Source organism: Galeopterus variegatus, unplaced genomic scaffold, assembly GCF_000696425.1.
Source record: "Galeopterus variegatus unplaced genomic scaffold, G_variegatus-3.0.2 Scaffold3801, whole genome shotgun sequence".
NCBI lineage: Eukaryota > Metazoa > Chordata > Mammalia > Dermoptera > Cynocephalidae > Galeopterus > Galeopterus variegatus.
In genome coordinates, this window is record NW_007729912.1 from 60,595 (window position 1) to 83,693 (window position 23,099).

The window sequence follows — 23,099 nt, forward strand, 5'->3', positions numbered from 1 at the left end:
AAAACCAACTTTTTGATTCGTTGATCTTTTGTATTGTTTTTTGGTTTTCAATTTCATTAATGTGGGAAATTTTTTAGCCACAAACCCTACCTCATTCAACACCAGACAGTTCACACTGGAGAAAGGCCTTACGAGTGCAGTGAATGTGGAAAATCCTTTAGGCAAAGGTCCAACCTCTTCCAACACAGGAGAGCTCATGTGCAGTGAATGTGGGAAATTCTTTAGCCACATATCTTTCCTCATTTAATACTGAAGAGTTCACACAGGAGAAAGGCCTTAGATATGCAGGGAATGAGCTTTTTCATTACTCAGTAGAATGACCTTGGAGGAAAGTCTAGGTGAGGAGCATTCTGCCTGAATTGAACCTCATATATCCTTACATGCACAGATTCCCCATAAGTTTCAGGTATGTGGGAAGCATGTGTAGCTATGGTGTGTTTTCTTTCTTTCTTTTTTTTTTTTTTAAAGATGACTGGTAAGGGAATCTTAACCCTTGACTTGGTGTCGTCAGTACCACACTCTCCCAAGTGAACTAATCGGCCATCCCTATATAGCAGTCCGAACCCATGGCCTTGGTGTTATCAGCACCATACTCTCCCGAGTGAGCCACAGGCTGGCCCAAGCTATGGTGTATGTTCTGAAATTGCCCAGGGATCTGCCAGATTTAAAGTCATTGCCAATTTCTGTAGCTAAAGCCATTTCCTCTCAACCAACTGGCACATGCGCAGAGTATGTATGAGTCACCACCCCAGTGTTCTTAGGGTAGCAGACCTCTTCCATTTGTTGGAGGGAATTATGAGTAACCTGAGGTCTTAGAGGATTCCTATTCTTTTCTCTTTGACTAGTTAGAGTGTGGATTTAACGCACTTCTGTCCAGAAGACCTGATCCAAGTTCTGCTGGTTGCTTGCAGAGAAGGACTGCCTTCTTGTTGGTTGGTCTTAGGTGATCTTAGGTGATGGTTGTGATGAAGTTTTTTCAGCTTCTAGGTCACCAAACCAGGAAATACCTATTGGACATTGCACTGTCTGGCTTGTGCAATAATAAAGACCTTTTTATTTAAATACCTTTAATCTAGGAAGTTTGATTTACTGTGGAGTACTTTGAAAGTATAATAGGACTTTGCCAGCTTGAAGAGGTAAATAACATCTGTGGTGACACAAACTGTGTGCCTCAGAGGGATGGTAATGACCCAAGTTACCTCTTGTTCCAGTTTTGACCTAGTTTGCATTGCTGTCAAGTTGTCCTTGGAGAGTCTACAGGGTTTTGTGTTAATTTTTTGCCTGAATAGCAGAGGTCTGTGGGTTCAGACATCAATATGAGGAGGGGGCATTTGTTCAGATAACTTCTGTTGCTTTAGAGATGACATGAATTTTTTTTTCTTCTTTTTTAATGAGGGAGAATTCATAATGCACAGCAATGTTGAGAATCTCTTACTCAGATCCTGCAAAGGAGCTGTGTGCCCTAAAACCTAGAATTCAGAGGAGTAGTGTCACTAGGTGTAAAACTACAGGGGCCAGGGGAACCATGAATGGTACAGAGATATTGGGTTCATTAATAGGTAGTGGAGCCTGCAGCAAGCTAGATAGCATGTTCTTCTAAAGATGTATATACAAATGTTCCAGTGACTGTGACTGCAGGATCATTGTGTACAAAAGTCTCATTGACTCCCAGAACTGTGTATCTTGTGTAGCTGAAGTCACTGTCTGGGAAAATAAGGGTTTTATGGATTCCTATAGCCTCTCTGTTTGCCTGAAGGCCATTGCTACACAGACAGTAAATGAAGTATGAGGAGAAGGTAGTATCCAGGGATACCGCTTTTGTGATCCAGCCAACAATCCTCTTAACTCTGGTGAAAATGACCTTCATCATTCACCTACATTCCTGCCACTTAGGCAAGATTGCTTTTCCCCATACATGGGGAGTTAGATGGTAAAGTCAATAAAGAGTTGCCAAGTCTGATTTTCTACAGACAAGAGATTTAGATTGTTATCTTGAGCCATTTTTTTTAGTTTTATTAAGGTATAATTGATATGCAATAAATTGTACATACTTAAAAGTGTACCATTTTGATACATTTTGACATAAGTGTAAATCCATGAAACCAATATTGTAATTATAATAATGAGCATATGTCACCGGCAAATTTTCTTTGTTTCTTTTTATAATATCCCTCTTTGATAATCTAACCCCCCATTTGATTTACTTTCCTTTACGATAGGTTGGTTTGCATTTTCTAGAATTTTATCATTGGAATCATAAGGCATTCACTCTTTTTTTTCTTCATTTCATCCACACTGCATAATCAGAGAATCATAAATGATGCTTATATGAAGAGTTCATTCTTATTTCTGAGGAGCATTTTCTTCTATGGATGTATGACTCTTTGTTTATTCTGTTCATCTGTTTATGCACATTTGGGTTATTTCCAGTGTTTGGCTATTACAAATAAAGCTGCTACAAACATTTGTTATACAACTCTTTAAATGGATATTTGTTCTGTTTTGCTTGTATTAATAACTCAGAATGCAATGCCTGAGTCATGGGGTAGGTGAATATTTAACTTTTAAGAAAAAATAAAAAATAAAATTAAAAAATTAAAAAAAAGAAAGAAAATGCCATACTGTGACCTAAAGTTGTTCTTTTTGCATTCCCACCAGGAATGTGTGTTTCAATTTGTTCACATCTTTGCCAGTACTTGGTAGGGATAGTTTTTAATTATTACCCTTTTAAATTATTTTAATTATAATTTACATAATTATAATTAAGTATGTAGTGGTATCTCACGGTGGTTTTAATTGCATTTACTGAAGGATCCATCACGTTGAGCATTTTTTTTTTCATGTGTTTATTGGCCACTTGTATATCTTTAGTAAGATGTGTATCTGTTTTATGTTGTTTGCTTGTTTTATTGTGGTGAGTTCCCTTTCAGTAATAGATAGACAATGAACAAACACAGTGGAATTTTATTCATTCAGTGATGTTACTTCCATTGCTTTGGAATGCTGGAATATTTCCTTGTTTCTTCTCAATTTTTGTATTGGGGTATACAGAATGTAATGGCCACCTATACTATACACTGTTACGTTTCATCAGCATTGCTAACATTCTCTCATTTTTCTAAGTGTAAACATTCAGCAATACAATAAATTAAGCCCTAGTTTGTAGTGTGTGCCAATTTCTTTTGTGTAAATAATTCCACCATGGCCAATTTCAAGCTGGAAATTATGTCTGAACATGGAGTAGGGAAGAGTTGCCAGTAGTACACCTTTGTATTTTCACTATACTGATACAGTAGCTGCAAATAATCTTGAGAACAGAGATAATACTAAAACATAGCAAAATGATTAAGAAATGACAATGTTTGAGTATTTGTAACTTACACAGTTTAACTGCTGTATAATTGACTTAAACTGCACATATTAAAAATGTACATTTTGTTGTCTTGATACATGAAAATAAGTTTTCTTCTGTCCTTTTAAAGTCATCCTTTTCAACATATAAAATTACTGATACGAGGACAAATTTTCCCCTTTGTAATGGCTGTTTTCAAATAGAAAAAGTGAAAAAAAACTTTTCTAAGTCCCATGAACTCTTTCTCAGTTTTCCATTATTATTTACAGTTGTTCTTGTTTCATCTATCTCCATGCACATTAGTGGGCTACTTTACTTATAAACCCAGACATAATGGGTAATTTCTTGAAAATGATTTTCTAAAATGTAAGAGCTTTTCATAATGATAACATTCTTACATGGAATGACAATATTTCAAAATATAAATGTGTTATCAGTGCTAGATTTAATTAATTTTTACAAAAATGTGTTTGTTCTTTAAGGCAGACATTGCCATCAGGATACAAAATATATTCTTATGGCTTTTAGTACCTGTGTATTGTAAATTCATTAACCTATAGGTACCACTTCCCACTTTTTATCATTTAGTAGTTGAAGTGTGTACATTACAATTTGCAGCATTCTAGATTTAGCTAATTGCATCTTTCATCTTGTTTAACATGCTGATCCTTCTTCCACATCTCCTGTACAATGGATACTGAGGTGGGTGATTGAGGTCTGGTCCCTGCCAACAGGTGTGTGACAGTGAGAACCTGGAAACACAGTGTAAATGTTTTGTCAGCACACAGCAGCACAACCTGGAAACACATTCAGGAATCAGATATGACAGGTGTGCAGTGATGACACCAGCACAGCCTGGAAACATCTGCATGCATATCTAGGGGAACTGTGTTACAGATGTGATAGTGACACACCCCAGGACATCCTGGTGACACTTTACGGAAACCTTAGGGACACAGTATGACGGGAGTGGGATGCTGGCACTCCAACACAGCCTGGACACAAATATGCATATATTCACACCACAAGGTAAAAGGTGTATGACAGGCATGAGTCACACAAAACTGGCATATGTAAAACACACCAAGGGTCCGAGAAATAGAAGTAAGGTATTGACACACTACAGCATGCTGTGGACACAAATACACAAACATGGAGACTTGTGGGACAAACATGTAAAAGGGACAGCACACAGCCTGGTGTGTGAGCCCTGTGTGTGGTGAGTTCCTGTGGACTAAGTGTGATGAGGTGGGTGCAGCCTGGTTTGAGGAGAACAGCTCCCTACCCTCATCACTGCAGGTCTGATAATATGCCGAAGGGGCTTGGAAGAGAGCAACACAATCTTGGTAAAAAGGTCCCTGGTGCCTTCAAAATCATCTCTTCTTTCCTAAGGCCTTCGTCCAGCTCCTCCATTCAGATGGAAAATGACTTCAGAGGGCTTGTAGGCACATCATCAAATGGCATGGGTCAACATCCTGAGAGAGCTGATCCCTTTAAGGCCTTCGTCCAGCTCCTCCATTCAGATGGAAAATGACTTCAGAGGGCTTGTAGGCACAACATCAAATGGCATGGGTCAACATCCTGAGAGAGCTGATCCCTTCCCTCCTGATTGTTGTCAGGACAAAGTATTTAGTTTACTTCTGGGGGCCTAATGCCCCCATAACTCTTCCTAATTTCTCTTTTCAACAGTGGGAGCAGTCCCTGCCTTATAGCCTTGACAGCATGTCATATGAGCTTGCTGGGACTTAATGCCATTATTTTGATTTTATTGTTCTATTTTTATTATAAACTGTCATTTATGGCAAGGAAAACTGTTATGTCTATTTACCAGATAATGTAAGCTTACTTATTAGAATAGAAAAATTGAAGAAAAATAAAATGTATGTCTCTTTAAAGAGAAAGAATTAGAAAAAATGGTCACCGCTAACGTCCCATGAACACTGACTGCATGTCAGGCCTGTTCTAGCACTATTTATGCTTCACTCAGTTAATCTCATGGGGAAAAAAAATGTGGCCACTGCAGGAAGTGTCTTATAGCGCTAGACTTACTCAGTATAGAAGATGTGTCTTCATTGTGGGATGCTGTCCTCAGGCTTCTGTGGCATTAAAAGTTACTTCTCTTTGTTAAAGTTTGGTGAGAGTAGATGATACCTGATGTCTGGGTAAATGTCCTTACTGACTTTATTCAGTATAGATTAATTTGCCTTTTCTAGAATTTTATATAAGGCAAACTCCTTGTGTGGTTTATTTTGTACTGTATAATTATTTTGATATTCATCTGTGTTGTGTCATGAGTAGTTCATACATTTTTTTGAGTATTATAGTATGAATACAACACAATTTGTGTACCCATTAATATTTTAATTTGCATTTGGATTGTTTCTAGTTCTTGGCTATAACATAAATCTGCCACAGACATTTATATTAAGTTTTTATATGTAACTATGAGGGTACTTCAAAAAGTATGTGGAAAAATAGAATTAAAAGATAATACGAATCTTCCATGAACTTATTGAAGTACCCTCATACATCTCATTTCTTTTGAGTTCGTATCTGGGAACACAGTGCCTGCATAAGAGGATAGGTAAAAATTTCTATTAATAAAAACTGCCAAACTGTTGTAAAGTGGGTATACAATTATACATTCCAACCAGTCCTATTTGAGAATTTCAGTTTGTCTACAACCTCATCAACACTCGGTATAATCAGCTTTAAAAAAAAAACTTTAGCCATTCTAATATGTTTCTTAAATCCCCTTACAAAAAAAAAAAAAAGCACAGTGCCTACTAGGCTTCTTTGAATATTGGCGGGAAATTTTTCTCAGCTAAAAATACTACTCATATATCAAGGGACATGAAAGATGACCAACACTAAGAAAGTCATAGAGCATGGAAGTGCAACACAGCAGGTCTGGGCTGTGTTGCAAGCAGTCCTGTTCCTTAGGCCATACAATTCTGCAGACCCTTTGATGGTGAAGGTGGCAGTAGTGGAAAATATGCAGGGTTTTTGGCAAGTCACAGAGAATTGATGCAGGCCCCTGGGGCTCTGGAGGACATCAATGCCATCTACAGTACAGATTTTGTACATCATTTTGGAACAACTCCTGGTTTGTTCATGTGCCCCCGTAGGAACAGACTGCTTGCCTATGGTGCATCAAGTCCCTATGCATGCATAATTGCCTATTCTGAGCAGGGTTCTATTGGAACAACCAAGTCACAATGTCAGAAGAGCCCTGCTACACTCCATTATGTTACAAATGTATATACGGGATAAAACCTGAACAGGTACAGAGAACAAAAATAGGCTGTATAAGTGGGTAGTTGAGACCCAGTGTCATACACTATAGTCACGACAGCTCATGTTAATGGATATACTGGTGTTATGCACAACCAGTTGTAGGAAGAGACAGCTTGAGTTTGGGTTTTACACGGGTCATTTTGGTTTATGAGTGATGTAAAAATGGATGGTGAAACTTCTGGATTTCAGTTCCCTGTGTAAGGAGCTTGGAAGTTGTCCGTCCATCCCAACAACAAGTCAAAAGTTGAACAAACTGAAAAATCAACAACAGTTCATAGATTCATTAGAGAAATAAGGTCACAGGGGAAACTGCTACCCCTAAATTTAAGAGACGCATAGGCTGATACACAGAACAACTTACCTTAGCAGAAACCTACAAGGGAACCAGTGCTGAATCCGAACCATAATCAATGAATTTCTGGAAGCTAGGTATGGACAAGTCTGAGAGTTGAAAATTCTACATAGACACAATTATAGGGGGAGGGGTCATGCTTTCGTGAGTTATACGAACAGAAGCTTGACTACGTTTACATTGTAAATACTGGAGAAAAATCCCCTCATGCCTCTGTAGGGAAAGGAGGAAAAGAACCACCTTGAAATATGTCAAAGCACTCTTTCTCCTAACAAGGTCTGCCTTCAGGAGGACCTAGTTAACCAGAGTCCAACCTGGTGGGGCTTTATTAGAGCCTAACTGACTGTGAAAAAGGGTAGGCCCAAATCCAGCCAATTATATAGCCTTACACGTGGGAATAGGGAAATACCCAAGTCTGCCTAACTGTATTTTTCCACGTGGGAGAAGAAAAATACCCAACTTTAGCCCACTTGAGTCATCCCTTCCTACCTCATAGGGGAGAAAAATCTGAAATCTAAGAAACACTGTAAACAGAAAAGAGGTATTGGCTCCCTAAATGCCTGAGATCTAATTATAGGACTGTAGAATGCTTGCCCTCCTCCCACACATTACCACCACATTTCTAAGGTCCTATTAACAGCAATTTCTTTTACCCAGCACATCATATCAGGCTATCAAGGAAAAAATGACAGGGTGGGTTGGCTAGTTAGCTCAGTTGGTTAGAGCCTGGTGCTGGTAATACCAAGGTATAGGGTTTGATCCCTGTAGTGAAAAACCGCCAAAAAAAAAAAAAAAGAGAAAGCATACTAGAAAGGAAAAACACAGTATGAAGAGACAGAGAACAAACATCAGAACCAGCCATGGCAGAGCTGTTGGAATTATAAGTCAGAGCATTTAAAACAACTATGATTAATTTGCTGAGATCTCTAGTGGATATTGCAGACAACATGCAAGAACAGAAGGACAATGTAAGCAGAGAGATGGAAATCATAATAAAGAACCAAAAAGAAATGATAGAGATTAAAAACATTGTACCAGAAATGAAGAATGTCCTCTAAGGGCTCATTAGTAGACTAGGCATTAGTAGACTAGACATGGTTGAGGAAAGAATCTCTGAGCTTGAAGATTGTCAAAAGAAATTTCTAAAACTGAAAAAAGCACAGAACAAAGACAGAAAAACAAAACAGAAAATCCAGGAACTATGAGACAATTACAAAGGTGTAAATATGCATAATGGGAATACCACAAGTAGGGTGACAGAACATAGAGAAAAAAAGAGAGAAAAAAAGAAAGAAAGAAAGAACAACAGAAAGGAAAAAGAAGAATTTTTGAAACAGTAATGATTGAATTGTCCCAGATTGATGTCGGACACCAAAGTGCAGAAACAGAAAATTCAGAGAATACCAAGCAAGATAAATGCCAAAAAAAACCCCAACAAAAAACCCTACATGTCGGCATATCATTTTTAAACTACAGTAAATCAAAGATAAAGGAAAAAAATACTGAAAAAGCCAGAAGTAAAAGACAGCTTACCTATAGAGGAGCAAAAATAAGAATTAAAGTCGAGTTCTCCTCAGAAACTATGCAAAAATAAGAGAATAGAGTGAAATATTTAAGGTGTTGAGAGAGAAACATCCTTGAATTTTGTACCTATGAAATTATACCCTCATATCTTATATTAGGGTACTTCAAAAAGTTCATGGAATGATTTGTATTATCTTTTACTTGTGTTTTTCATGAACTTTCTTGAAGTATTCTCATACGTTTATATATACACCGTATAGGTTCTGTTTTTCTGGGGAATCCTGACTAATACAATAGTTTTCAGTAATTTTAATTTTACAGTTGTTTTCTTCTGAGATAATCTCAGCTCCCCGTGAAGACACTTTCCCTGCAAGAACAGTAGAAATGATAATCACTTCCCATCAAAGAGACGAGATCTTGGTGTGCGAAACTTTAATCTTGGGGTTCTGGCGTCCCCTTTGCACAGGTAAACCAATTTTGCACAAGAACACTGTCCTGTTCCAAAATGACATTTGCTAAGTGGCTCTTCTTTTCACATAATTGTCAGATTAAAATAATAATATATCTAAGAATATGGAGTAAGAAATATATATTATATGGATAAAAAACTATTCCTCACAATCACCGACTTTACAGGCAGAAGAGAGTTCTTCTGTGGGAACCAGAGGCAGAGCTTCACTTTTGTCCTGATTGAGTACAATCTCATCTTCTATCTTCCCAGTCCTGGCCCTATGTGCAGTCTTTTACTCTTGTCCCTGACCGAGCATAGTGAAACTCTCATAGCCTAACGTTCTAGACTATAACCGTTTGAAATGAAAAAAGATCATGTTTATTGGATTCCCGCTAAAAGGGGACACATTTTGTGTCTGAATGACTCTATGGAATGATTTGTCCCTCTGGATTTATAGTCACTGGGAGCGTCTGAAACAATATCTTTGATACCTGGTACCTCCGATACCTGAAGTAACAGCATCTGAATACGCGCATTTCAAAGAGCCTGAAACAAGTGCGTGAATACGTAGGAAATCAGCTGAAGACAATACTCACCCTAAGTCTGAGTTCGGCTCTTAAAAAAGAGCGAAGCCACTCCCACACTTTGTGACGGTGGCCACGCCACTTTTCAGAGACCCCTCTCGCAGTGCCCCTTGGCCTTTTCCCCTGGAGGTTCAGGTGAGGGTCGCCCTTTGCCTGACTCATGCAGCAGATGTGGGAACTCCATTACCCAGAGGACTCTGCGCCAGGCGCCCTGGGCGTTGAGCCAATGAAAGCTCAGGAGAGAAGTATTTACATACGTCGAACCGCTTCGGGGCGGGACATCCGGTGTCCCCCTATTTGAGGCAATTTGCCTGCCATAGGTTTGCCCATTGGTGCTGGGTCTGAACTGAGAAGTGTCGAGAGGAGTCGTTGTCACACTGCACAGAGAAGGGTCTGAGGTTCGGCGACGCCGTCCACGGTAACCCGCGACAGGGCCGAGATAGAGCCCGCCGCTCCCGGCCCCGCTCTGCCCAGAGTCGGATGGAGTCGGACGGGGCTCTGGTAAATGCTGCGTCCTCCGGGCCTTCCCCCCTTTCAGCCCCGAACCATAAAGCCCCAGTGAGTGTCTGCTGCTCACGTAGCTGCAGCCCAGACGCCTGTGTTGAGAACAGTGAGGCGATCGCGGTTGGGGTCCCTATTTCTGGCACCCGGTATAGTCGAGGGTGCGAGATTGTTACTGGCAGAGGGGAGGGCGCGTGCAAAGTCTTGGAGGAGCGACTGAACCAGGAGCCTTTGGCAAACCAGGAGGGTCTGCCTTATCTGTGCAAGGAACAGAGAATCTGAGGCAGAGTCGCGCTTTGATTGGCCCACTCCCATTTTTTTCAGAACGATGGGAGCCATAGAGTTGTGAACAGAACAGGGACACAGACCGAATTAGGCTTTTAAAGGTTTTACATAAAAGCAGCTTTCAGTAACGGACTGAAAGGGGGATGTTGATAAAAGGCACACAGGAATTACAAACTATTACAAGGTCACATAGCTGGTAAAATAACAAGGACTGAGAGTAAGAGATAATGAAGTCATCTCAGGTCACCTGGCTCCAGGGCTGGGCAGGCGACCAGGGGTGCCTGGAGCCCATGGGGTCACCTCACTCTCAGTACTTCCCTCCTTCCAGAGATTGCCACTAGTACAGAAGTGCTTACAGACATTGCAAGGGTGAATGTAGGATATCCAGAACCTGACTGATCCTGATTCCAGCCAGGTGATCTCTGGGACTATGGTGTACTGGGACTCTTCACCTGCCACTCTTCCAGGATTTGATTAGGGACGCTGAACAGATCCTAAGCCCCAGGGCCCTGAGTTTAGGCTGAGAGTTATATGGAGTGGCAGAGAATAGAATGATATGTTGTAGTTTGTCCCAGGTACAGGTAGAAATGTTTGCAGATGCTTGGAGAAAGGGCTGTAATGGTTCAGGAAGCTTTGTCTCCTTTCTTTCTCATGGCAACAGAGAGCAGTTGTACAAGATCAGACCTTAAATTGTTCTCTCAGATGTTGGGTGTAAATTTTAGAGATGATGGGAGTAACGAGAGGTTTGGAGCAGAGGAGGGAGGTGATCTGACTCAGGTCTCATTAGGCTTTCTGTGGCTGAGCAAGGAGAACAGACTGTGGGTGTGAGGGAGGTGGTAGCAAGACCAGGGAAGAGACGACTGCAGTAGTCCTGGTGACTGTTGATGGTGGGGACCAGCATGGTGGCTGTGGAGGTGGTAGAAATGGATGGATTATGGATTGTTTCTTTTAGTAGGTTTTCTCTGGTTTTCTGATTGTGAGGATGAGAGAGAAAAAGGGGAGGCTGCAAGGATTTCGGGTTTAGCAGCAGGAAGTATAGAAGCTCCATCAACTGGGATGGGAAAGTAGATAGTAGGATTAATTTTCATTCAGGATCTCAGAAATTTTTTTGGCCTTGTTAAGGGTGAAAGATGCTTCACAGAATAAATATGTAGAGGTATCAACTGGTCAAGTAAACACACAGGTTTGAGACTCTGGAGAGGAAGTACAGGGTAGAGACATCTATAATGGGTGGGGGATAGTATGTGGACCAGGTTGGAGCTGTGAGTCTTAGTCAGCTTGAGCTGATAAATAAAGAGCATAGACTGGTGGTTTAAACAACAAAACTTTATTTCTCAAAGTTCTAGAGCTGAGAAGTCCAAGATCAAGATGTCATCAGATTCAGTTCCTGGGGAGAGCTCCACTTCTTGTCTTGTTCTCATATGGTCTTTTCTGGTTGTGAGTGTGTAGAAAGAAGAAAACTCTTTTCCCTGTCTTAAGTGCACTAATCTCATTATGAGAGTCTAACTCTCATCATCAGCATGGGTCACATTTTGTAGAAGGAATCCTTGTCAGGTCTGGAAGGGGAGGAATGAGGGCCACAATTGGGTCTTGTCCTTGGGTACCTTGGTGGGTGCAGTGGACATCACAAACACAGATGAGGGAGGGAAGTGGTCATGGGAACAGTGTGGGAGAGTGGACGACCTGGCAGGTGACCAAGGCTTCTGAAACATAGGTGAACATGAGTTGGATGGGAAGGCCTGGGAGTTATTTAGACAAGATGACACTAACCAGGACCAGTGCTTACTTACTGCTCCATGGACTCACCACGATTTTATCATGACTTTGGTGTGTCTGTGGAGTTTCAATGAGTCAGGTGTATTAAGTGTAGGGGCACAAGTGATCATCTGGGAGTGATCACTGGATTTGGGTGGAGGGCCTCTGGGGCATTTTTGTTTTGCAGCTGGCCAGTAAGGGGTGGGGGGTGGGGGTGTGTGTGCTGGGTTTCAAGTGTGGGTTAGGAGGAGAGGAAGACAGTTACTGGTGAGTGCAGCACAAGTTGGAAAGTTCCATGAGTATCTTGAGACCCACAGGTGGTTTTTAGTGGCTGAGGCTGAAACAAAGAGCAGAGGCAGGGAGGCCTTCAGAGCAGGATTTGGCAAGTTTCTAGACCTCTGGCCATTGGGATCATAAGTCTGGGTAGTACGGAATCCTGTTTGAATTTACAAGCACTTTCTGTAATACCTTCATTCAGTTAACATGTAGGATGGCCAAGGAGATGACTGTGGTATGAGATGAGGGTGGAGGAGGCTGTGGGAGTGAAGCTGTGTGAGACAGGTACATTAGAAAAAGTAAATTGCCTCTCGCCAGGGAGTGTGCACTATGGCCCAAGGATCCAGACATTGAGGACATAAGGGTGAAAAGTTAGCCTAGACTGTTGGTTGTTTCTGGGAGGCATGAACTGGTGGATTCCAGGTGAATTGTCTGACAAGGAGGGAGAGTTGCTTCCTGGCATGTCTGTCTCAGAGCTTAGATATTTGCCCACCTGCCTATTGTTGCTGTGGGAGGACACAGGGACCAGTGGGACCATGAAGAGAGGGGGCATTAGTGTAGCATGAACTGGTGGATTCCAGGTGAATTGTCTGACAAGGAGGGAGAGTTGCTTCCTGGCATGCCTGTCTCAGAGCTTAGATATTTGCCCACCTGCCTATTGTTGCTGTGGGAGGACACAGGGACCAGTGGGACCATGAAGAGAGGGGGCATTAGTGGCATCAGGGTCTATTATCTTCTACTAGGTGGGGATATGGGGAGGAAAGTCAGCAGGGGATGGAGTGAGTGGATAAACTTGGTGTTTTAGGAGAGAAACTGATCATGGAATGAATTGTTCTCATCATGGCAGGGTACTGTGACCTTTGAGGACGTGGCCATTTACTTCTCCCAGGAAGAGTGGAAGCTCTTAGATGAAGCTCAGAGGCTCTTGTACTGCAACGTGATGCTGGAGAACTTTGCACTTATAGCATCCCTGGGTAAGGGCTTCATATTTTTACAGTGTCCTTTGCTGTCCCTGTCTTTCCCCCTATCACAGAGGCAGCTCTGTTCTTTCCACTGCTGACAATGGGCATTCCTAACTTCCCCACATTCTTGGCATATTTACCATGGGAGACAGTTCCAAGCTCTGTGCACCACCCCCAGCAATGCACTCTCCAACCAGCCCTAACACCTGCTGCCTCTAGGCATGCAGGGAAGGTCTGGGAAGTCAGGAGTCTTGCAGTCGGCTCCATGGATCCATCCTTGCCCTCTCTTGGCAGGATGATTGCATCCAGATCAATGGGATTTCTGTGCACCAGGTTGTATCCTTTTTCCTCTAGCTAACATTTTCTCGTGCCTACCTCTGTCAGGGATTGTGGGTAGTGTGATAGGTAGTACTTGTGTAGTCTATAGGCCTTTCTGAAATGAACCTCATTCAAGATTTTATTGTTTGTCTTTTTCCTTCTGTTGTTTGCCATGTACTGACTTGCTCTTGGCCAGTGTTGGCTGCTCACCTTTTGGGTCTTTCCCTTAGGACTTGCATCATGGAGGTCCCGTGTAGTTGCTTTGCTGGGATTGGTGGATGGCCCTGGTGAGGGCCAACTAAGGGAGGGAATGATATAAGGGCTGTTTTCTAATCATACCGTGAACCTTGTTTGTCCTCATGTTTGGGTTCAAACACCACAGGATATACCTGATTTTTACCTTTTTTCCTCATGCTTGACTCTTTCATGACTTGCCATTTCATCTGTGACTTCCAACCTATAGTTGCTCTCACCTTTCTGGCCTCTATGGGTCATTTGATCCTCTCCAGTGCACCTTCTACAATGTTCTCTGACAGTGACCCATACATAATGTGTTGTGAGGTATACACATGTCACTAAGTAATCCTTAAACAACAGGTACTGGGTTCTCATGGGTTTTTACTGGGACTCTTCACCAAGGCAAGGTCCTGCTGAAGACTGTTGGCTGAGAAGTGAGTCAGAGACCCTTCCTGTCCTCTCTGAAGTGCACCTCATGTTTGTGTCTTTCATCATATAGGGCCTTTCCTGTTCTGTGATCTTTAGAGGCCCTTTCTTCAAATTACCATCAGCTTTCACTTCCTGATCCATTCCCATGGACTCATTTTTTGGTATGTCTGACACATTTTTGATGAAACTCTACTCCCACCATAAGCAACCTGCACTTCATCAGCATTTCTCTTCTTTTAGGTTGTTGGACTGGAGCAAGGGATGAGGAGACATCATCTGAGCAGTGCATTTCTGTAGGAGTGTCCCAGGTCAGGACTGCAAAAGCAGGTCTATCACCCCAGGACACTCTCCTCTGTTCTATGTGTGTCCCAGTCCTGAAAGAAATTTTGCACCTGGCTGAGCTCCAAGCAATACCTTCTGAGAAGAAAGCATGTTTGAGTGGGCCATTCAATGGAATGTGGTTGAGTACAAACTTTCACCAGCTCCACAGACATGATATTGGAGAGAATCTTTTCAAAAGGAATGTGGACCAGGCCTCATTTGTGAGAAGCTACAGATTTCATTCATCAGGGAAGCCCTTCTTCTGTGCAGAGATTGGGAAGGACTCTCCAGCCACCTCAGGCCTTCTTCAGCACCAGGCCACCCTCAGCGGTGAGAAGCCACACAGCAGCATTCAGCACTGGAAAGTTCACAGTGAAGCAAAGCCTTATAAGTGCAGTGAATGTGGGAAATCTTTTAGCCACAAATCTGTCCTTGTTCAACACCAGACAGTTCACACTGGAGAAAGCCCTTACAAGTGCAGTGAATGTGGGAAATCTTTTAGCCAAAGTTCTGGGCTCTTTCGACACAGGAGGGCTCACACTAGAGCAAAGCTTTATGAGTGCAATGAATGTGAGAAATCTTTCAGCAGGAAATCTTTCCTCATTCGACACCAAAGAGTTCACACAGGAGCAAAGCCTTACAAGTGTAATGAATGTGGGAAATCTTTTAGCCAGAAATCTGTTCTCATTCAACACCAAACAGTTCACACTGGAGAAAGGCCTTATGAGTGCAGCGAATGTGGGAAATCATTTAGCCACAAATCTGTCCTCATTCAACACCAAAGAGTTCACACTGGAGCAAGGCCTTATGTGTGCAGCGAATGTGGGAAATCATTTAGCCAAAGCTCTACCCTCTCTCAGCACAGGAGGTCTCACTCTAGAGCAAGGCCTTATGAGTGCAGTGAATGTGACAAATCCTTTAGTCGTAAACCCTACCTCATTCAACACCAGAGAGTTCACTCAAATGAAAGACCTTATGAATGCAGTGAATGTGGGAAATCCTTCATACAAAGGTCTGGGCTTTTTCACCATCGGGGAGTTCACACTGGAGAAAAGCCTTTTGAATGCAGTGAATGTGGCAAATCTTTTAGCCACAAACCCTCTCTCATTCAACACCAGACAGTTCACACTGGAATAAGGCCATTTGAGTGCAGTGAATGTGACAAATCCTTTAGCCGAAAAACCCACCTTATTCGACACCAGACAGTTCACACTGGGAAAAGGCCTTTTGAGTGTGGTGGGTGTGGAAAATCATTTAGAGAAAGCTCTGGCCTCCACACAGGAGAGGTTGTCTGTAGTGACTGTGGGAAACTTATTAGCCACAAATCTCATCTCACTTAATACTGAAGAGTTCACATAGGAGATGGGGCTTAGATATGCTGAAAATATGACTTATTAATACTCAGTATAATGGACATGGAGGAAGAGTCTTGTTGAGGAGCCTTCTGACTGGATTGAATCTCATATAAACATATCTGAACATCCATGAATTTTCTATATTTTCAGGTATATGGGAACCATGTGTAGCTATGGTACACTTTCCAGACCTGCCCAGAGCTTGTGTCACTGCTTCTTGCTGTGACTGTAGCTATCTCAACTGTGCCACTTTTCAGATCCTCATGGTATGTATACATCAGTCACCACCCAAGTGTGCTCAGGGAAACAGTCCTCTTTCATTTTTTAGAAGAAACTATTAATAGCCTGAGTGTTTATGACGCTTTTATTCTCTTCTGTCTTATTAGTTAGAGGGTTGACCTAGCTCAGTTTTGGTCCAGAGGACCTGATATGAATTCTCCTGTTGGATTACAGAGAAGAACTACCCTTTTTGGGGACATTGTTGGTCTTGGGTGGTGCTTATAATGTTTTCTCAGCTTCCAAGACATCATACCAGGAACTGCCTATAGCACATTGCACTGGTTTGTGCAATAATAATGCCCTTTTGTTTCAGTAACTTTAATTTTGGAAGTTTTATTCACTGTGGAGTAGTTGGAAAGCATAACAGACCTCTGCCAACTTGAAGGGCTGAACAACTTTTGTGGGGATCCAAACTTTGTGTGCCTCAGAGGGGACAAGATGATGACAGAGTGTATTACTCACTCCAGATTTTGCCTAGTTTGCTCTGCTGCCAAGGCATCCAAGGAAAGACAGCAGGTCCCAGTTTTTGGCCTGGATGCCAGAGTTCTGTGGGCTCGGGTAAAACTGGATTCGTCATGTTGAACATATATATGTATTTTTTAATGAAGTACTTTGAACCGTATGTTGAGCATATATTGTAAGTATACATTTGGCTAAATGATTTCCCACCTGTATATCTTAAGTAAAATGCCTATTTGGCTCATTTGATATTTTATGAATATTTACTAGTTTCTTTTCAGTAATAAGTAGAGACAATGGAATAAGAAACTCATATGTTGGAATTTTATTTACTGAAGGATGTAAGTTGATTTGTTTGCTTTTGAATACTGGAATAATATTTCCTCATTTCTCTTCAATATTTTTTTCTGGTATGCACATCGTAATGGCCACCTATAGTATATACTGTTAAGTTTCAACAGAATTATTAACATTCTGCATCATTTGTCTAAATTTAGACTTTCAATAATATAATAAATCAAGCTCTAGTTTGTAATGTGTGCTTTTTTTTTTTTGGTGTAAATAATCTCACCTAGCCAATTTGAAACTACTGACATGATGTCATTGAACATGGAGTAGGGAAGAGTCTCCAGTAGCACACTGTTGTATTTCCACTATACGGATACAGTAGCTATGATAACCTCAAGAATATAGATAATGCTAACACTTAGTGAAACAATTGAAAAAATGAGTGAAGGTGACAATGGTTGAGTACTTGTAACCTGAACAGTTTAACTGATGTTTAATTGCCTTAACTGCACACATTTAAAATGTATATTTTGTTGTTTTGATACATGAAAATGTTTCTTTCTGCTCTTTCAAATTCATCCTTCTCAACATGTATAATTACTGATAAAAGGACATATTTTGCCTTTTGTAATGGATATTTTCAAATAGATGGAATAGATTTTCAAAATTGAAAAAGACTGTTATGAAGCCCCATGTATTCTTCCTCAGTCTTGCATTATTCCTATGGTTGCTCTTGTTTCATCTAGCCCCATGCTCATTAGTGGGTTATTTTACTTATAAACCCAGATATAATGTCATTGATGCATAACTTCTTGATAATATTTTTTGATAATGTGAGGAATTTTCATAATGCTGACAACCTTCTTACACAAAATAAAAGTATTTTAAAATATGGCAAATATGTTATCGTTGGTGAATTTTATTTTGTTATAAATGTTTATTCTTTAAGGAAGACTAATTACAATCAGGATATAAAATGTATCATGGTTTTCAGTATATGTGTCTTGTAAACCTTTTAATCTATAGATAGTACTTCATGCTTTTTTAGTATGTACTAGATGACGTGATAAGCCATGTATCCATTACGATTTGCAGCATTTTAGATAAGGTCATTGCATCTTTCATATTGTTTAACATGCTGATGCTTCCCCCAGATTTTCTGTACATTGCATATTGAGATGAGTGATTTGAGTTGTGTACCTGTCAAAGAGTGTGTGACATTGACAATCCTGGAAACACACACAGTGTGACTGGTAGAACATAGCAGCACGACCTGGAAACACATTCAGGTATTGGGTGGGACGGGTGTGTAGTGATGGCACTGCAGCACATCCTAGAGATATGCACATGCATATCTGGGGGAACCTGTGTGACAGGTGTGTGATAGTGATGCACCTCAGCACGTATTACACCCATACACCCTAGGGACACAGACTGACGTGTTGGATGATGACAATTCAACACAATCTAGACACAAAATGGATATACCACAACTACAATGCAAAACATGGGTAACAGGCATGAGGCACACACAAATGGTATATGTTAAACACACCAGGGACATTAGAAAGAGAAGTGAGGTAATGACACACCAAAGTAAATATGGAGACACAAATACAGTTTTACATTCTTACCAGTATTGTTTGAGAATTTCAGTTTCTCTAAATCCTCAACATTTGGTGTAATCAGTCTTTTTATTTTAGCTATTCTAATATGTGTTTCTTGTATCCTCTTAGAGAGAGAGAGGGAGAGACAGAGAAAGCAAAGTGCCTAGTAGACTTCTTTGATATAAGGAGGGAACTTTTCTTTAACTGGGTATACTACTTAAGGACCAAGGGACATGGAAGATGGCCAGCAATGAAGGAGTCCTAGTGCATGAAAGGGCTCTGCAGCAGATCTGGGCTGTATTGGAAATAGTCCTGCCCCTTGGGCCATGTGATTCAGCAGATCCTTCGGTATTAATGGTGTCAGTGGTGGGAAAAGTGAAGTGTGAGGTTTTGGCTAGTCAGAGAGAGGGAATCACAATGCAGGCTCCTGGGGCTCTGGTGGAAATTCATGTCATTTACAGTAGATAATTGTATGTCATTTTGAAACAACTGGTGTGATACTGTGCCCACATAAGAACAAGATGATTGTCTATCGTACATCAAGTCAACATGCTTGCATAATTGCCCATTCTCAGCATGATTCTCTTCTACCAATCAAGTCATAAATTAAGACAGGCCCTGCTGCTCAAAACTGAGCAGGTCCAGCAATCAAAACTGGGCTGCATTAATGCAACATTCATATGGAACAACTAAAGACCCTGAATAGCTAAAGCAATCCTAAGCAAAAAAATGAAGCTGGAGGCATAACACTACCTGACTTCAAATTATATTAAAAAGCTATTGTAACCAAATCAGTGTGGTACTGGAAAAAAACCAGACACTAGGATCAGTGGAACAGAATAGAAAACCCAGGAATCAACCCACATACAGCCAACTGATCTTTGACAAAGACAGCAAGAACATACATTGGGGAAAAGACTGCCTCTTCAATAAATGGTGCTGGGAAAATTGGACATCCATATGCAGAAAAATGAAATTGGACCTGTACCTCTCACCATATACCAAAATCAAATCAAAATGGATTAAAGACTTAAATATAAGACCTGAAGCCATAAAATTACTAAAGGAAAATATAGGGGAAACACTCCAGGTAATAGGATTGGGCAAAGACTTTATCAATAAGACCCCAAAGGCACAAGCAACTAAAGAAAAATAAAAAATTGGATTATATCAAACTAAAAAGCTTCTGCACAGCAAGGAAACAATCGACAGAGTGGAAAGACAACCTATGAATGAGAGAAAATATTTGGAAACTATGCATACAACAAGGGATTAATATCCAGAATATACAAAGAACTCAAACAACTATACAGTAAAAAACCAAATAATCCAATTAAAAAGTGGGCAAAGGAGCTTAATAGAAATTTTTCAAAGGAAGACATACAAATGGCCAACAGGTACAGGAAAAAATGCTCAGCATCACTGGTCATCAGAGAAATGCATATCAAAACCACATTGATATGTCACCTCACCCCAGTTAGTCTGGCCATTATTAAAAAGATTGAGAATAATAAACGCTGGCGAGGATGTGGGGAAAGGGGAACTCTTCTACATTGTTGGTGGGACTGTAAATTAGCACAGCCATTGTGGAAAACAGTACAGAGGTTTCTCAAACAACTACAGATAGAGCTACCATATGATCCAGCAATCCCATTACTGGGTATATAGCCAAAGGAATGTAAACCATCATGTTGAAGGAATACTTGCACTCCCATGTTCACTGCAGCTCTATTTATAGTAGCCAAAATATGGATCCAACCTAAATGTCCATCGATGGGTGACTGGATAAAGAAAATGTATATATACACCATGGAATACTATTCAGCCATAAAAAAAGAATGAAATTCTGTCATTTGCAGCAACATAGATGAGTCTGGAAAAAATTTATGTTAAGTGAAATAAGACAAAGAAACAGAAATACCACATGTTCTCACTCATAACTGGCTTCTAGGAAAGAAGTAAGGGAGGAAAGCAAGGAGGGAAGGAAGGAATGAAGGAAAGAAGAAAGAAAAGACCACAACAATACATTGAACTTTCAGAAGGAGAGAACAAACCTAAGGATAATAGAAATAGGGTGTGTGTGTGTGGGGGGGGGGTTGTGAAGTGATAGGTTGGGCAAAGGGTGTAAAGAAATATCTTGAATTGTAAGAATGAATATGCTAATAATAAAAAAATTAAAATAAAAAAGTTAGGCTGCAAGAGTAGGTAGTTGAGACTCATGTCTTACACCACAGTCATGGCAGCTCATGTTAATGGCTATACTGGGTGTTGTGTGCAACCAGCTGAAGGAGGAGATAGCCTGAATTTGAGTTTTGCATGTTTTTTTTTCAGTCTTTTTTGTTTTTTGTTTGTTTGGGTTTTTTTTGTTTTTTTTTTTGCATTTTGGTTTATAAGTGAAGTAAAAAATGGATGGTGGGATTTTTTTTGGTTTTGGTTCCACATGCAAGGAGCATAGAAGTTGTTCCATGGTTACAAGTAAAAAGCTGAACACATTGAAAAATTAACAATTCTTTTTAGATCTGTATGAGAAATTAGGTTACAAGGCAACTTGCTGCCTGCAAAATCGGAGAGACAGTGGATAGACAGAACAATTTAACTGAGTGGAAACCTCAAGGGAAACACTACTGGGTTAGGAACACCTTAACTGTAATATCTGATTTGCTGGAAGTTATGAGCAAACAAGTCTGTGAGTTAAAAATCTCCAAGGGGAACCAGTCATGAGAGGGAGGATCAGGCTTTTGTGACTTTCACAACTAGGTTCTCACAGTAATTATCAAAGAAAAAGACACTTGTGCTTCTGGTAGAAGGAGGAGCAAAGATACCAATTTGAAATATGAGGGTAGTTCAAAAAGTTCATGGAAGGACATGTATTATCTTTTTTTAATTTTTACATCTGGCTAGTTCAGGGAACCGAACCCTTGACCTTGGTGTTACAAGGTAGTGCTCTAACCAACTGAGCTAACTGTCCAGCCACTTAATTCCATACTTTTATGAACTTTTTGAAGTTCCTTGTATGTCAAAGCATTCTGATCTTTTATAACAAGGTCTGCCCTCAGGAGAAACTAGTTAACCTTAACATAACCTGCTGGTGTTTTACCAGAGCCTAACTTGGGGTAAGGGAAATGCCCAATTCCTGCCAGCTCTAGCCTTCCATGTGGGAGAAAGGACATACTGAACTCTTGCCCACTCTAGCCATCTTGTCCTACCTCCTGGGGGAGAAAAATCTCATGTCTGAGAAACACTTTGAAGTTCACAGTTCAGGGGCATAGACTCCCTAAATAACTGAGACCTAATCAGAGGACTGTAGAATGCTTGCCATCCTCCTGCACCTTATAACCACATTTCTAAAAACCTGTTTATAGCGGTTCATTTTACCCAGTACACCATGTATGGCTATCAAGAAAAAAATGACAAACCATGCTAAAACCGAAAAACACAGAAGGAAGAGACAGAGAGCAAGCATCAGAACCAGACATGGCAAGGATCCTGGAATTACAAGACTGGTAATTTAAAACAACTATGTAATGATATATGTAATCATATGCTAAGGTCTGTTGTGGATAAATTAGACAGCATGCCAAAACAGATAGGCAATGTAAGCAGAGAGATGGAAATTTTAAGAAACTTTCAAAAAGAAATGCTAGAGATAAAAAACACTGTGACAAAAATAAAGAATGCCCTAGATGGGCTCATTAGTAGACAAGGCATGGTTGAGGAAAGAATCTCTGAGCTTGAAGATATCTCAATAAAAACCTCTAAAACTGAATAGCAAAGAACAAAGACTAAGTAAAACAAAACAGAAAAAAAAACAACAACCAGGAACTATGGGACATCTACAAAAGGTGTAAATATGTGTGATATAGTTTGGATATGTTTGTGCTCCTTAAGGTCATGTTGAAATCTAATCCTCAATGTGGCAGTGTTGGGAGGTGTTTAGGTTAAGGAGGCAGATCCCTCATGAATATATTAATGTCCTCTGGTGTTGGGGGGATGTTAGTAAGTTCTTGCTCTATTAATTCCTGCCAGAGCTGGTAGTTAAAAGGAGCCTGGCACCTCCCCTACTTCTCTCTCTTGCTTCCCCCCTCATTGTGTGATCTTGCACCCACTGGCTACCTGCTGCTTTCCGCCATAAGCAGAAGCAGCCTGAGGCCCATGCCAGATGCAGCTGTCCCAGAATCGTAAGCCAAATAAACCTCTTTTCTTTATAAATTACCCAGTCTTAGGTATTCTGTTATAACAACATAAAAATGGACTAATACAATGTGTAACGGGAATATTGCAAAAAGAAGAAAGAAGGTAAAAGAACAAGTATTTCAAACAGTGATGGCTGGGAATTTCCCCAAGTTAATATCAGACACAAAACCACAGATCCGGAAAACTCAGAGAATACCAAACAGGATAAATGCTAAAAACCTGCCCTTAGGCATATCATTTACAACTACAGAAAATCAAAGATAATTTTTAAAA

General features: G+C 40.6%; 2 protein-coding genes across 2 annotated transcripts in view; both read left to right on the top strand.

The window, feature by feature from the left end:
* Positions 1-264, top strand: part of LOC103601585 (zinc finger protein 530-like) — a 6,922-nt gene extending 6,658 nt beyond the window's left edge. Inside the window, 1 exon segment of the mRNA XM_008586016.1 lies at positions 59-264. Coding sequence (XP_008584238.1) covers positions 59-207 — 149 coding nt within the window. The 3' untranslated portion in view covers positions 208-264.
* A 12,327-nt stretch (positions 265-12,591) lies between these two features.
* Positions 12,592-17,924, top strand: LOC103601586 (zinc finger protein 530-like). Its single transcript, XM_008586017.1, has 3 exons — positions 12,592-12,612; positions 13,225-13,351; positions 14,564-17,924. The coding sequence occupies exons 1-3, from the start codon at positions 12,592-12,594 to the stop codon at positions 15,982-15,984; spliced, it is 1,569 nt and encodes a 522-aa protein (XP_008584239.1). The 3' UTR covers positions 15,985-17,924.
* Positions 17,925-23,099: the final 5,175 nt, after the last annotated feature.